We start from the raw sequence: 16,402 nt of genomic DNA on the forward strand, positions 1-16,402 counted from the left end.
TTCTTGGCATGCCTGGTGCCCCCTCTGGAATCAACACCAAAAGCTAGATCTGTTATTCTAGCTTTTATTTTTGCCCTATTACAGGAAAGAAAAAACTCAGGATCTGGACCACCACACCTCATATCTGTATCTAGAAAGGACATTGCTAGCTGATCATAGCTCTCTTTCCCAATGGTCCCAGTGACTCACGTGCAGTGGTCTAGACAAGCCACTCCCCAGCTGGTCAGAACTGTCACATGAAAGCTACAGGCCATAATATGATAGTGACTGGGTGTCCTGCCATGTGCCAGCTCCCTCCCTCTTCTCAGCTGTCCACCAATGGATGTTTTTTTTAAAGTCTATAACAAAAATGATGAAATGTTGGGAGACTAAGGCAGGCTGGAAATGAACAGAGCAAATGTCTCTGGCACAAGGTGGGTAGAGAAGAAGCACTTGGGAAATGTTTGGTAAAACAAAGAATTAATGAATGATAAATGTGACTATTTCTTTTCCTGTGACATGCACACTTAGAAGCACTTAAAGGAATGAGAGTAAAACAAACCTCTCGTCGGCAACATTATAATCAGGCACATTCACCCCATCTTCCTCGGCTTCGTAATTTCCAGTGGCTTCCACAGATTGTAATAGTGGCCAAGGTCCCATCATTACTAAACCTGGAAAGGCTGGGACATTTGTTTCTGGTGTCCGGTGACACCAAAACTAGGGGGAAGGAAGTCCTGGGCTCAGGTAGGGATTCAAACACCATTTCTAATGAACTGTTCCTCTTTGCTCCTCTTAGCTTCGGGTTTCTCTTCTGCAAAGGGAGGAGTGGGTTCCCTTGCCTTCTTTGCTTCGTAGGGTAGATGGGCGCATTAAAGGACGGCCATCTGCAAACTGTAGAGGGCTGGACAAACGTTCGTGGTTGTCATCCATGCCCTAGTTGGTCTATTTTCCCCAATCTACTCTACCAAGCTTGACCCTTCTAGACAAGGAGAAACCACTGTCTGAGGCTTAGATTTCTAAGATTTCATAGACTTTAAAGAATCCTGGAACCCCTCCACCCACCCCTGTCTGAGTTGAAAGGAAATTTGCAGAGATTGTCCTTTTCTAGTGACATATATAGTTCACGAGGAGAAATGAGGGTCGAGGTCACACATTAGCAAGGGATGGGGCCAGGACTAGAATCCTCAGCTGATGCCCACAATTTTTGTTTTATTTCAAGCTACTGTTTTTTATGCACCTACCACGTGCCAGGCATTTTACCTGAATTGTCATTTTATTCTCCCAAAAGCCATGGAAGGGAATTACTCTCTCTCATTGAACACACGAGGAAACAGACACTTAGAAGTCACTTTACCCGAGGCCACCTGGCAGGTGTGTGGAAAGAGGAGTCAGGACGTGAAATCCCATCTATCCCACTTCAGCACTGCGCTTTCTCTCCTCTTCTCTCAAGCTCTGCCCCCAGAGTGCTCAGCCTCCAAGCCCAGATTCATCTTGGCCTGGTTCCCAGTGTTTAGCAGATGTCAGTGACACATAACTTACGGCTGGGAGAGAAAGGACGCCAGCTAACTCTGAGTCCCAAGGGTTCTTTCAACTCCACAGCGGCAAATCCCAGCTTCTCATCTCCCCACTCCTTAGCATCACTCCCAAACTTGACAAATAAAACCAGGGTGTTTGATCTGCTAGGTGGTCACAGCAGGTGGAGGTGGAGAGGAAGAAACATACGCAGACTGGTTGAGTGGGCTGCAGTATATCCCCTGTGCTCTTCTTGAGAGCAAGTGTGGATGATGGAAGGAAGAAAAGTGCCTTTGCAAACTAGAAGCCTAGAGAAGAAAGCACCGAGTTCACCCGACAAGTTTGTGGCAAAGCCAGCTCTTGAAGGGGGCCCCCTCCCCGGGTGCTGTTTCAGCATCCTTTCAGCCCCCCTCTCTCGTCTTCATTGTAACAGATTCCATGCATTCATCATACAAGGGATAGGATTTTCTGGAATGAGAAAGTCAAGTCCAAGGCCCGAAGGCGGCCAAGAATGGAGATGGGTGGGATATAGCAACAGAGTGGTGTCCCAGGCCCCAAATGTGGCATGAAGCAAATTAGTTCAGTGGCCACAGTGAGCAAAGGTTTTTATAAACATAACCTAATTGTATTACTTCAAAGTCCTGAAGCTTATTGCCCTGCTTAATGATGTGTCACATTATTTATAAGGTAGCACAATGAGACTTCTATTGATTTAATGCACTTCCTTAAAGACTGTCATTGTCACAGCCATAAAACGGAGCTATTCCCAGACAACTCAATTATATCCCTTGTGCCCATAAACCACCTCGTGCCCCACACAGCTGCACACGGGAAACAGGAAGGGGTGAGAGCATGCCTGGGGATGCAAAGCCCCCAGCCACAGAAGGGGAGGGTTCTGGAGATGGCAAAGGTGTGTGGACCAGGACTCCATCCGGTTAGGAACGTGCGACCACATAAGGAGCACAGGATGGGTGCGTGGAACACCCAGAGTGGCCTTGGCCCTGCCAAGGGGAGCTGTGTGCGAGCTTCCTCCTCCACGCCTAGCCCTAGTTTCCCAACTGCTAAGCTCGATGAGATCTTGAAGATCCCTTCTGGCTCCCACGTTCTGTGGTTTTATAAATTATGGTTGATTTCGTTCTTGGAGACAGGGTAGTTTAGCCAAACGAAGAAGATGCAAGCAAGTTTTTAACGCTGCTCCTGACCCTTTCCATCAACAGAGAGTCTTTCTTTTACAATTAATTGATAGTAGTAGTATTCATTATAACAACGAGCAATTCGGTATAGTTAAAAGAAGGAAAGAGGTGGGCTTTTGCAGCCATGGTTCCAATCCTGCAGTTGGAGCCTTGGGTTCCAGTCCTGGCCCTGCTACTTATTTGTTGTGTGTCTATGAACTGGACTTGGCTCGTCTGGGACTCATTTTCTCATACGTGACATGGGAGTATGAATACACCGACCTATTAAAATACATACCTGCACGTGTGCGGTATCTCTGACTTTCTCAAAATGTTATTACACAAACCACTTCCCTTCAATGTGGGGAGCAGACAAGAATAGCTATTTCGGTGCCCATTTCATGGAAAGGAAAGACTGAGGTAGGAAGAGAATGACCTTCCCAAGGTGGGTGGCAGAGACTGGTCTCCTGATTCTGGTCTGGGGAATTTCAATTCTGATAATAGCTGAAAATGAGAGGGAAGAAATAAAAGCCCTTCCTGAGGATAAAAGCCTCGCTCTCCATCGAACAGACTAGAAACTGTCCTCTTGGACATAGGTGATTTTTTTTCCAAAGGAGCAGGAGTTCTTAGGTTCTCCCAAGCAGCATGGAGAGAAGAAAGTGTCAAGGAGACACCCCACACCAGCCTCATCCTCAGCAGTTGTTTCGGGAGAGGATGCAGGAAACAAAGCCGGTGTGAGAAGGCAAGAGTTCTAGAGTCTGAAACACAACATGGGGCCTCAGGAAATGTCTGAACTGAAAGAATACTGAGAGATCACCATATAATTCCTCACTCTGCCCATGGTAAAACCGGAGCCCAGAGTAACGCAGGCACTTGCCTAGGGCCACACAGCTTACACCTGGCAGAGCTAGGATTGAGACCCCAGGCAGCTCAGCTGTCTCCCCAGCCGCCTTCCCGCTACACCCCGCCTGGGTGCTGCCTCCAGGAGGCACTCCGGGCTTACCTTTCTGATACTGGAGCCACAGCTGCTGTTGCACCTTCTTGCTGGGGAAGTGGATGATGCAGGTGAGCTCGGAGCCGTAGAGGGCCTCTGCGATGTAGTGGGAGCCGTAGTGCTGGATGAAGGACAGCAGCTCCTCCCGACTGCTCTCCTTGGTCAGGATCTTGAGGACGTTGGTGAAGCCTGGACAGGGGATGACATGTGGAGGTGGTCAGACCTGGGAGGCGGTGGTGGCACATTGTGCAGGGGCAGGGGGCCCTTTCCAGCCTGGCGCCTCCCCCTTCACCACAGTGGCGGCCTGGTGGCTGCACTAGTCCCAACATGCACATCCTTCCCTCACACAACAAAGAATGCTCCCTCTCTCTCTGCCAGACATGCAAGACACTACGGCCGAGAGGGAATCTATGGGAGAAGAAGGCCTAAACTCAGCGACCTGGACCGAGGGGACTTGAGAGTCACCATCAGAAAGTCAAAACTCATGTCTACTGAGTGACCAACTAATGTGTCCTAGGAGAGCTGCTAGATGGTTCACCCTCTTTTTCTAACTTAACCCCAGTCACAACAGTATAACCTTGACAACAAGAACTCCCATTGTGTAATGAGCAAGTCAAAGCTGGGAGACTGAGCGACCTGCTTTGGCTCTCCAGCTAGAGGAGCTGGATCCAAACCCACTTTGGTCTTCACTCCACAGTGCACGCACTTTCTACTGCAGCAAGTAAACGAGGGCTCCAATGTCCATGGCTGGATTCCTGGGACTGCATTCACCCAGGCTCAGCATATATTCTGTGCCCATGGATCTGATCCCTGGTTTCATTTCCTGTAGCATCGCTTCCCTTTTGATCTCTGCTGTTGCTGCCTTGGAACAGTGGTGTGTTCTCTCCCCCCTGCTTGCCACAGAGCCTTCCTGTGCTCTGTTTCCCTTAGTCTTACGCTAAGTCCTCGGCACCTAGCACTGAGCCTCCACAGCACCCAGTAACAGCTGTCTCTCCCCTTTCCTTCCTCAAACAGGCACATGAACAAGCTGTTCTTCTGGGGGTGCTGAGACCTTCCTAAGCTCCTCCTTGCTCCTGGATAAAGCCCAGTGACCTTATCTGGGCATTCATGACTCCAAGGTCATCTCCCATGAGCCACCCACACCAGGCTTTAGCTCTAGCCAAATCAGTTTTCTTCTTTATCCTGAATGTGACCGGGGATTTCCATCATCCCTTCGTCTCTTACATCCTCACTGCCCTCAACACACACACACACACACACACACACACACGCACACACACACGCACACACTCTCATGTCCATCTGATATGGCCTCATTTTATCCTAAGTCACATCCATTTCTCAAGGCCCCTGGAGGTCACCCCTCCTGTAAGAAGCCTTTCACACCATTGTGGCCAGGGGTACCTACTCTCTGCATTTTCAACACACACCACCTTGAAGTCAGAAGCTTTATCTTATTTGTCTCTGAATCTGACCACACCTCCACCCCAGCCAGGTACATGGCACAGTTCCTGGGACACAACAAACACATCAACCACGACACTTACAAGAACAACCAATTCCGTGCCACATCAAAGCAAAATGTGAAAAAGCAAGCTCCTCTCCAGCATTAAAAGTGAGCTCCAATTTGCCAACCTTGATTTATAAAGGGGTTTCCAGGCGCGTCATTATTGATTAATTAAAGCAGATACACCTTTGTAGTTCTAATAGGAACATCACAGTCTTACAAGCGTAGCTTGTGTGTGGGGGGTGGGTGCGGAATAGAAATAGGGCTCAAAGAATAGGTGTTTGATTAGAACAACCCCTCTCCATCAACCTGTTAACTCGTGCAGCTGGGTAATTAATACAGCAATGTTAATAATGAGATGGTTTCTGTTAAGTAACAAACAACAACACCATGGAGATACCCCGTGGCTCTTACGCAGGCAGACAAAACTGCAATCAAATCCCTGCTCTGCTTCCTGGCCTGCCACTTACTAGCTGTGTGACCTTGGGCAAGTTACTTAACCTCTCTGACGTTCAGTTTCCTTATCTGAAGAAAAGTGGGATAAATAATGCCTTCCTCATAGGACTGTTCCAAGTCATAAGAAATGAAACATTATAAAGCTTTTGGCAAATGTCAGCAATAATTACTATTTATACTTCCCAGAGGGTAAAGTCCTCCAATTCCCAGGCTAAAAGAACTCCATTTTGCTGATGAACAATGTGATATTGAAAAAGAAAAGAACTCATAGATAATGAGGGGACACTCAGACAATAAACCAGTGACAGCATTATGAGTAAGAGCCAGGGTAGAAAATGACAGGTCTCATCTTTTTAGGTTCATTCATTCATTCATTCTTTTTTTTTTTTTTTAGGTTTTCTTTATATATATTTTTTAATTCCTCCATCATACATGAGCACCAACAATGTGTTGGTTCTCTGTTAGTTTCCGGGTATACTGAATAAATAAGACCACAGCCCTCAGGTCAGTGTGGGAGACAGACAAGATTCAGGTATGAATGAAGCACTTAGTGCTTTGATATAGGTATTGAAGCACGGGGAATTCTGTGAGCTGTTTTGAGGGGAACGGAGAAAGAGGTGGCATCATAGAGTAGAATAGTATGTATTCCCAAGGCAAGGAATCCAGGCAGAGGGAACAGCATGTGCAAAGTCACAGGGGCATGAAAGAACATGTCCCTTTTTGAGCACTACAAATTGTCCCCATCCACTGGAGCTTAGGGTTCATGTGGGTAAAGTGTGGGTGATGCATGTCTGAGAATGCGGGGAGGGTTTATTTATTATTGTTGTTTAGGAGATAGGCAGAAAAAGGAATTAGCTAGGAGAGCACAGAGGAATCGGTGCCCGAGAAGAATTCACAATTCACAAAACTGAGATACTTCAAGAACATAAACGTGACTTAGATTGTGGTTTATCCCCACTCTCCTGTTCATCTTTCCACACCCTGCTCCGGTATCCCTCCCTCCCGGAACCTCTCGGACTGCCCCCGAATGGATAGCTCCCTCCGCTGTGCCTCGGCTGCCCCACTGTTCCCCCACTGTCCGTCAGCTTGTCCGGCCACCCTCCCTGGGAGCTCTTCGATGGCAGGGAGGGTGCAGCCTCATTTCCTCAGCGTCCCCAGTGCTGACACAGGCCCCAGCACATCCTAGGTCCTTGGTGACACGTGCTCAGTCACTCCAAGGCCCTTGGCTGCCCGGGCAGTGGTCCTCACCTGCTGAGAGCGTGATGGTGCTGAGCTTCACACGGTAGAGGTTGCTCCGGACCCGCCACTGCTGCACCATGGGGTAACCTGTGGCCTCGTCATACCTGATGTCTCCTGGGAGAGGAAATAAGACGGTCACACGAGCCGAGAATTTAGATGCTTCGCACCACAATACCCACGCTGCAGTCCTCGGCTCTGGGTAATGCCCTCCTCTTCCAAGTGCAGGCTTTCACTGGGGTTGACCATTTTATCTAAACCCCACCTCCAGGCCTCTGATCTCAGCCCCAGCCCTACTTTTTTCCTCTGCTCAATAGCTTGCAAGGCTCCTTTACCCTACAAGCAAGAGTGACCACAGGTCAGATTTACGTCTCACCTAACTCCCACCTAACCCAACTATACATCCCAGTGCCTCTGTTTCCCCATCCGACACTGCAGCTATCTCTGATGAACTCATTTCATAGGCATATTGTGAGACTCAAATCAGGTAATAGAAGTGGAAGCCCTTTGGTAACCTAGAAATGCTGAACATGTAGACCAAGGGTCAGCAAACTACTGGCCCTTTGTTCCGTACTATCCATAGCTGCTTTCACACTACTCAAGGCAAATTGAGCAGTTGCAGCAGAGACCTCGTGCAAAGCCTAACATCCATTATCTGCCCGTTTGTTTCCAGACCCCTGTGCAGACTGTTGTTTAACATGGAAACATGGATATTCATAAGCGTCACGTAAATACTGGCTAAATAAAATTAACCTGTATAATTTCTCAGCACCTTGAATAGACTGATATGCATTTTAAAGCTCCATGAAGGTAGTGTGCAAATTTCTTTGATTATAGAACCCCTTTTGCACAGAGGGTCCACCATCTTTTGTAGAATGAATTTCTGGAAACACAGGTATAAACAAAAAATAAACTAAGGAAAAACACAATAAAATGTTAGCAAGGGATTAACTTTGGGTGATGTGTGTATGAAAAATCCTTGTTTTCTGATTTATATTCACCTCCATTTTCTAAATTTTCTACCCTAAGCTTTTCCAACTGACTTCTTTATAATCAAGGGGAAAAAAGTACATAAAAAGGAAATGCTAGTCACAACAGCAGTTATTATTACTGTTGTTATATATCCACGCTTTCTTGTGCCTCTGCAAATGGCAGGCACATTTTCTATCCTTTTCTCTTGTCCCCTGGTGGGTAGGTACTTACAGAGATATTTGATACCAAGATTAAAATGAGAATCTCATTGGAACAAATGATTTCTTCCTGGACATTACTGCAGTATTAAAGTTGTCCATTACTGTCAACTTGTTTTTCTCCTCTTTAGCCTTTTCAGGAATGATATAATTTTTTAGAGGCTTTCATTTTAAAGTAAAATATTCATGATCCCCAAAGATATGTCCACTGGAGCAAGGTTGTTTTGTTATAAATATGTCCTCTCTGTTTATCTGCTCTGCTTCTCCTGACCTTCCTTTGCAGAGGCTGGGGAGAAACGGGGAGCAGGTGGAGGGAGGAAGGAGAGGGCTGTTTCTGACTGAAGGCAAAGGAAACAGCCTGCATAAGGAGACCCAGACACCAGGGCCCGGCAGCCTCTGCCCCTCCGATTACTGCTCCACCTTGTGCAAAGCAGCTCGGTGGGGCTGTCAGCAACTCAGGCCCGTCTCCAACAAGGGAGGCAGAACATTTTGATGCGGGCTGTTGAGGCAGCTCTTTCACCTGGTGGCATGATGTCCAAATGGAAAAAAAAAATACTTCTGATTATCAAGTAATTTATAAAACCATCTTCTCTGCCACCGCCCCCCCATCCCTGGGCCACCCCATAAATGGCCATCACTCCATCCCTCACTTCCCCTCATCCCTGCTCGTTCCTGGATTCAAGCCTAGAATATAAGCCTCTCCAGTGGAATGTCAGCTTCTTGAGGCCAAGACCGTGGTCTGTATTATTCCCACTTCTCCTGCGGAGCCTAGAACAGAGCCCGACACACAGTAGTCGCTCAGTAAATACCCATCGACTGACTCACTCACTTTCACTCCACTCCTGATCCTAAACCCATCCCTGGGTTCCTCTATCCCTGACTCCTGCTCTAGCCCAGATCCCCAGCTGGGGGGTAGGGATGGAATGAAGCTCTGGGATGGGAGAGGAATTATTCTGGGTGATAAAATTTAAAAAAAAAAAAAACAAATTTGAAATGTAGCAGTTCCTTTATTAGGAGAAACCTTGAAAGGAGAAACCTTCAGATCCCTGAATCAAAACAAATGATCACAACAGTTTGTACCACTAATGGAGGCCCATAATATACCAAGCATTTTATATACATGATTGCTATTTCTCCTTAGAATTTTGAAAAATATTTGTTATACTTCGTATATTAGAAGGAGAAACTGAGGCTCAGAGAGGGAACTGCCCAAGGACATAAACTGATCAGTGACAGGTTCAGGGGCCTTTCCATGATAGCACAGCACCCCCCACCAGGGACCATGGGAATGTGGTGAGCTCTCCATCACGGGGGTATCCAGAGAGGAATAATCACTTGGGGCAGATATTGTAGACCTGATTCCTCATCAGGAAGGAGGGTTGGACTAGATGCCTTTACAGTACATGTCAGCTCTGAAATCCTACGATCTCATGAAAAATATAAATTAAGGAAGGCATAGAAGATTGTGGACACATTTTACAAGGTGCTTTTTCCATCTAGGGTCTCCCTGGATCTATATTTGGGTCCCTGTTTGAAGCAGGACAGGCCAAGGGAGTGATGTACGACAGCAGGTGCGGCATCGGCTTTGGAGTCAAGACCGACCAGGCTTCATCCTGATGTGACTGTGGACTGGCCACGTGGCCTTGGAGGAGTGCGTGGCCTTTCTAACCAGTTTACAGGGGGACAATCATGCCCTTGCAGGGTCACATGGGTTAACGCATAAGAAGTGCCTGGTCCCCCAGGGCCCCCTCAACACGTGTGGGTTCTCTCCTCTGTCTATGCCATTTTATGGAAAGGCTCGTGGAGGTTAGATGACTTGCCTGAGGTCTCCCAGAGCTCGCATGTGATGGGGGTGGTGGCATTTAAACCTAAGTGTGTCACACTACAAGGTCTTCCCTGGGGGACCATTCCCCTCTCAGAGAGTCAGAGAGGGAGCTGGATCATCCACCCTCAGGGTGACCATTCTCCCTGGGCAGCGGATAAGACACTCAACTCCTGTATCGCAAAGGCAGAGTCAAGACCCTTACATCTTAGGACATTTCTGAACGAAAGGGTGGGAGGGAGAGGAACTGGGAGAAGAAAAAGAGGAGCAGAAGGACATCCTGGGCCGGGCGCGGTGGCTCACGCCTGTAATCCTAGCACTCTGGGAGGCCGAGGCGGGTGGATCTCTCAAGGTCAGGAGTTCGAGACCAGCCTGAGCAAGAGTGAGACCCCGTCTCTACTAAAAATAGAAAAAAATTATATGGACAACTAAAAATATATATATAGAAAAATTAGCCGGGCATAGTGGCGCATGCCTGTAGTCCCAGCTACTCGGGAGGCTGAGGCAGGAGGATCGCTTGAGCCCAGGAGTTTGAGGTTGCTGTGAGCTAGGCTGACGCCACGGCACTCACTCTAGCCTGGGCAACAAAGTGAGACTCTGTCTCAAAAAAATAAAATAAAATAAAATAAAAATTAAAAAAAAAAAAAAAAAAAAGGACATCCTGGGGTGGGAAAGAAAATATGGAGTTTCAGGAGAGCCTGCAAAAGACAACACCCCCATAGGAGAGACAGAGGTCAGTGGCGGTTTTGGGGGGAGGGTGGGGGGGGAGGGAGGAGCTGCTGAGTGGAGTGAAAAGGGCAAAAGACTGGTTGCTACGGCACCCAGGTTCTAGTCTTGGCAGATATGCTGTGTGGCCTTGGGCTGGTCCCTTCACCTCTCTGAGCCTAGATTCCTTATGTACAGAATAGGACAAATAATGCACACCCGATGAAAGGCTCAGTGCCCACGTACCAAAAACAAGCTGTGTAACTCAAGTGCTTTCAAGCAGGAGAGCCTCTTGGCTGGAGTGTCCACTGATTTTACTTTAGAATGACTTCAAAATGAACCAAGAAAACAAAATACTGAAAGTGAAAAAATATCAGAAAATTGTCAGCTGGGCGTGGTGGCTCACGCTTGTAATCCTAGCACTCTGGGAGGCTGAGGCGGGTGGATCGCTCGAGGTCAGGAGTTCAAGACCAGCTCTGAGCAAGAGCGAGACCCCGTCTCTACTAAAAAAAAAAAATAGAAAGAAATTATCTGGCCAACTAAAATATATATAGAAAAAATTAGCCGGGCATGGTGGTGCATGCCTGTAGTCCCAGCTACTCGGGAGGCTGAGGCAGGAGGATTGCTTAAGCCCAGGAGTTTGAGGTTGCTGTGAGCTAGGCTGACGCCACGGCACTCACTCTAGCTCAGGCAACAAAGCAAGACTCTGTCCCCTCCCCCCCCCAAAAAAAAAGAAAAAGAAAAGAAAATTGTCAATTAGAGTAAAAAATGTTTTGAGACTCTGACGTGGAGGCTAAACCCTCACGGAGAAAGACTGTGCCTGTTCTCAGAGAGGCACCTCTGCGAGGCCTGGCCGGCCTGTCGCGGATCTGCTGAGGGCTGACGTGCACCTGCAGACTAGGTGTGTGGTCAAGGAGCCTGGGGAGGGTTCCAGCATGTGGGTCTTACCGGTGAGCAACTGGAGGTCCGGGAGGGGCTCGGAGAGGACCCCCCGGCACTGCTCCTCCACCGGCAGCGGGATCACCAACAGCCCGTCGGCCAGCTGGGGGAAGTCCTTGATGAAGTTGTTCTCCCTGTGGAGAGGAGCAGAGAGACTGCCAGAGCCAGAAAGCGGAGGCTGCGGGGGCTGCAGGGCAAGGAGGCAGGATGCTGTGGTCAGAGTAGACACTCCTGGGTGGGTGGCTTTGCTGTGGTGCCTCTGGCACCTGGAATCCTAGCTCTGAGAATGTGGCTATAAGCTCCTGAATCAAGCTGGCTGTGGCTGAAATTCTGGCCCCATTGTTTGCTGGCTGTGAGACCTCGAGCAAGCTACTGTTCCTCTCAGAAACTCAGGTTACTTGTCTATAAAGTGAGACTTAGATCTCAGGGCTGTAGTAAACACTTACTGGGATAAAGTTGCCAACTGTTTAAGACACATTGTTCTATCAACTGTATATGGGGCTGCTAAACGTCTCCTTGCAAAACAATGACGATGTTGTACCAGGATGTGAGGGAACAGAGAACAGCGTGGAGTGTTTGAAGAACAAAGGGGTAAGATTAAGCTGAAGAAAGGAAGACTTGGAAAAATAGATGTTTGTTAAAGTGGAAGGGCCCCTATGAGATTGTTTTTTGCTGGGGGGAGGGGTGTTCAAACTCCTCCTTTTACCCATGGGGAAACTGAGGCTGGGAGAAGGGGAGTGACTTGCTCAATGACAATGAATGGGTTAGATGCAAACCCCCATCTCCTGACTCCCAGGGAAGTGCTCATTCCCCTGCCCTAACTTTTTTAGGTACCTCTAGCCCTTCCCCGTAGGGCAATCCCAGGGAACAGGAGACAGACCCCTGAACAGAGGTAGTTTTAGGAGGACGGTGGTGACAGTGCAGCACAGGGAGGCAGGCTTCATTCTTTTAGGCAACAGACCTGCCTAAAAACAGACAGCCTGCCAGGAGAGGGGGTGAGCTTCCTGTTACTGGGGGTGTGCGAGCAGAAAACTTGACAGCCAACTGGTATGGATGGTATCGAGGGCATTTCTGTATTAAATATGACTTCTGAGGTCCCTTCATATTCAGAGAACCTCAGAGTTAGAAACACTAATAATAATCTGGAGAAGAGCAGGAGAGGGAGGAGGACGGGGAGGAGAAGAACAGGAAGGAGGGTGTTTATTACTTCATTTTGCCACCTGGAATGGGCAACCTTGAAATGAAAATGAGAAAGACAAAAACACAAATATGTGACGTCAAAGCAATGCCTCTGAAGCCTGGATCTCAGGCGGTTCAAAAGCAGCTATAAAAGTGTCAAGTGGCCTGGGTCACCTTCCTGTCTGTACTCTATGTCCCTGCATCCCATCCCAGGCATCTTTGAAGCTCATCATCGATTCATTCTTTTAGTGAGCACCTCTGAGTCCAGAGGATGTGACATTACCACCATCTTCAACATCACCAGCATCACCATCATCATCGTCATCATTGTCATTGTCATCTCTATTATTTATTGAATCCTTATAATTTGCTGGGATCTAGCTAAGCACTTTACGTACATTTTGTCATTTAATCTTCACAGTGACCTTGCATGATAGATATTATTATCTTTAAATTACAGACGAGTAACAATGAGATCCCGTGTTAATAGGTGGTAAAATTGGGATTCGAACCCAGGCCGCCTGGGCCTGGGAATATCTGCCTGAGCATGCATGTGAACGACGGTGAGCTTCGAGGTCCACACTTGCCATTTAGGCATGCTAGTGTGTGGGTGTGCCATGTCTGCCTGTGGACTCACACTTCTTTGTCTATGTGTGCACGTGATCATGGGTTCTACCTAAGTGGCTGGTCTTGGGTCTGTCTGCAAACCTGGGAGTGTGGAAGAACAATGTGAATAGAAAAAGATAGCTTTCTAGTCGATGTTACACATAACGTGTAACAGTAGCCAGTGTTTAGGGAACTAACTTTTCTCATGCCTCCTTGTGAGGTGGCCTCTGGGGATACAGATCTTCCCTCAAAGATGTAGCAGGATGGAGGGACATTCCATGTCCTGGTCATGCAACCAGCTTGCGCTGAGCACATCCTCAGAGTGGAGCCTTGTGCTGCAAGCTATGGACACAGAGATAGACTTGACTGTCCCCTTGTCCTCTAGATCTTCCCCACCTAGTAAGAGAGACACCAGTCACCCATGCAGAATAGTCCGTGGGGCCTGCTATCAGGAATTCTGGGTGGGCTGGACGCTTCTGTACAAGGGTCCCTTCCGCATGAGACCCCAAGGGTAGTCTTTCTGGGTAGGAGAGGCCAAGGGTGGGGAGGTGGCAATGGCTCTGAAGACTGGCCTCCGGTTCTGCCCACACCGCATCCTAGCTGCATAACCTGGAGCAAACCACGCAAACCTCAATTTTCTCATCTGTAAAATGGGGATGATAAAAGCTACTCGCAGCCTGCCTTAGTGGAACAGCAATACTAATGATAGCCATTTATTGAGCACCTACTGTGCACCAGGTACAGTTACAAGTACTTTATATTTAGTCCTCACCCAACCCTATGGAGCACGTGCCGTTACGATCCCCAGTTGGAGACTGAAAAGCTGAAGTATAAAGCCGTCATGTAACCACTCAAGGCCTCACGGCTGGGAAGTGGGACATCCCAGAGGCCACACGCCTCATCACTGCTCAGGTGCAGTGTGCTAGAGACCTGCCTGTGACAGACACAGGCTGTCAAAGCTGCAAGAACCACAGTGCCACTGGGTGCATAGGGCCTGGACAGCCTGCGGCCCAGAGAAGGACCTGCCGCCCCTTAAAACGTGACTGCCCACCGGGGGCTCTGTCCGCAGTATGACCTCACCAAGCCTCGTACCAATGCCATGGATGGGCGGTGATCATAGTCTTCATTAACGGACGGGGAAACGAGCTCTGAAGAGCTAATGTGATTTCCGTGGACTTGCACACTGAGTGCATTTGAGAAATGGGATCTGAAGGCAAATCCATCTTTTTTCACTTTACCACCCAGGGGTCTCCATTGCAAATCTCTGGAAATGTGTTTATAATCACAGAGGAGGGAAAGTAGTGCCACCTTCCCTGCCCCCACGTCCCTTTCCCCCACTCCCTCTGCCTTCTTGTCAAGTCAATCTTAGCACTGTAGGGAGATCCGACCCTGGACTGACCCTGGAGGGACTCTGGGAGGCGGGGGAGGTGGGGCGGCTGGCGGGTGACAGTCCTTCTCGGAGGAAGGCTTTCCCCCTAAGCTTCCAGGAAACGGAGTCACGCACGAGAAGGAGGGAGGAGACGGAGGGTGGGAGTCAGCTGGCCAGTGGGGGAGGCTGGGGGAGAGGAGGCAGGCAGGGAGGAAGCGCCAGATGACAAGACTTTCACGGCGACCGCAGCGTGGTCTCTCGGGTACCGGGTCCATCGCGGCGCCTGGGCAATGGCCACGAGACTTGCACGGCCTCTGCCAGCAGAGGGCGCCCAGGGCCTTCGCATCCACCAGCTCTTTCGGGAGGCAAAACGCGGATGGGAACACCCGCCGTGGGGACTGTCCCTCCGCGCGGAGCCCCTTGTGAAGCCCAGACAGCAGCTCCCCAACCCACCCGCCTGGGAAAGGCAGAGCGCTGGCTTAAACGCAGGGGGTCAGAAACAGAATCCAGACTCTCAGAGCTCGTGTGTGTGTGTGTGTGTGTGTGTGTGTAGTAAAAACTGCTGGGTAATCATCCCCAATAATGGAAAGAATGAGTAAAATTTACAAGATTTATTGATTGTATTTACTGATCATCATCTGTGTTGTTTAGGGTAGTGTGTCAAGAGTGTGTGTGAGAGAGAGATTTTGACCTGACACGAACTCTGTGAGACAACTGCGATCCTTATTCCCATTTTACAGATGAAGACACAGATGCTCAGAGACATCAAGGCACTTGTCCAACCCAGACCCACAGGCAGGAGGTGGCAGCGTCCAAGCCCATATTCCAACCACTCCAGCTCGCGCCTGGCCCTCAGCAAGCACACGTTGCACGAATCAGTACAAAGCCTGTGCCCTCCTCGGTCACGTGGAGATGAGATCAAGAAGTTCTGTCGTTTTGTTCTCCACCACAGGGTCATGTGCTTTTGTGCGCATGGATTTCGCTGTGTGTGTGTGTCTCTGTGCATGTGTGTTTAAGTGGATGTCGTGTTTCATTTAGCAACAGGGTCACTGTTTAGACAAACATCTCTCAAAAGATGTCTATAAAAACTGTTCAATTTCAGTTGACACTATAGGGAAATGACTCATTGGATTTTTAAAATATTAATAGTAGATCCTGGGCCCTGGGGACTCTGGGAATGAAAGGTCTCATTCATTCCATAAACACTTATTGAGGGTCTACCCTGTTTCCCGGACCATGTGTCCCTATGGACACTAGGGACACAGCAGCAGAAAATCAGAGGAAGTAGCTCCATTTGTGAAGACCAGGAGGGGACCCAAATGCTGTATTAGGGTCTACAAGATCCCCAGCAATCTGGCTCCTGCTGCCCTATTTTTTGAGCCCCTGCCCCCGGACCACTGTTCTGCTGCACCGACTGTCCTTAGGTTCCTCTTACAGGGCATGCTCCGGTCCTACAAGTCCACTAGGACTTGTCGTCTCTCTGGGAGGGAAGTTCTTCCCCTCTTCTGCCCCTGGACAGCAACTACTCATCATTCACACCATACACTGTTTCAGTGCCTGAGAGAAATCTTCCCAGGATCAGTTCTCCTGGTAAACACTCTTATTCTGTCTTGGCTCCTTTCTTCCATGAAAGGCTTCCTAGTTTGTACCCCCACATGTGCTCATGGGAGGCCATGCTGGACACCTGCCTGTCCCACCACACTGGTTAAGTTCCATGTGGGCCAAAACTGTGC

At 48.8% G+C, this 16,402-nt stretch overlaps 1 protein-coding gene across 3 annotated transcripts in view; it reads right to left on the minus strand.

Annotated features, from left to right (window-relative positions):
- ASTN2 (astrotactin 2) overlaps positions 1-16,402 on the minus strand; it is an 824,356-nt gene that overhangs the window by 216,742 nt on the left and 591,212 nt on the right. For all 3 annotated transcript variants that reach the window (XM_069474594.1, XM_069474593.1, XM_069474592.1), the window contains 3 exons: positions 11,525-11,649; positions 6,872-6,976; positions 3,670-3,849 (listed from right to left, as the gene is read on the minus strand). In XM_069474594.1, coding sequence (XP_069330695.1) covers positions 3,670-3,849; positions 6,872-6,976; positions 11,525-11,649 — 410 coding nt within the window. The remainder of the gene's footprint in view (positions 1-3,669; positions 3,850-6,871; positions 6,977-11,524; positions 11,650-16,402) is intronic.

The sequence above is a fragment of the Eulemur rufifrons genome, chromosome 7, assembly GCF_041146395.1.
Source record: "Eulemur rufifrons isolate Redbay chromosome 7, OSU_ERuf_1, whole genome shotgun sequence".
Taxonomy (NCBI): Eukaryota; Metazoa; Chordata; class Mammalia; order Primates; family Lemuridae; genus Eulemur; species Eulemur rufifrons.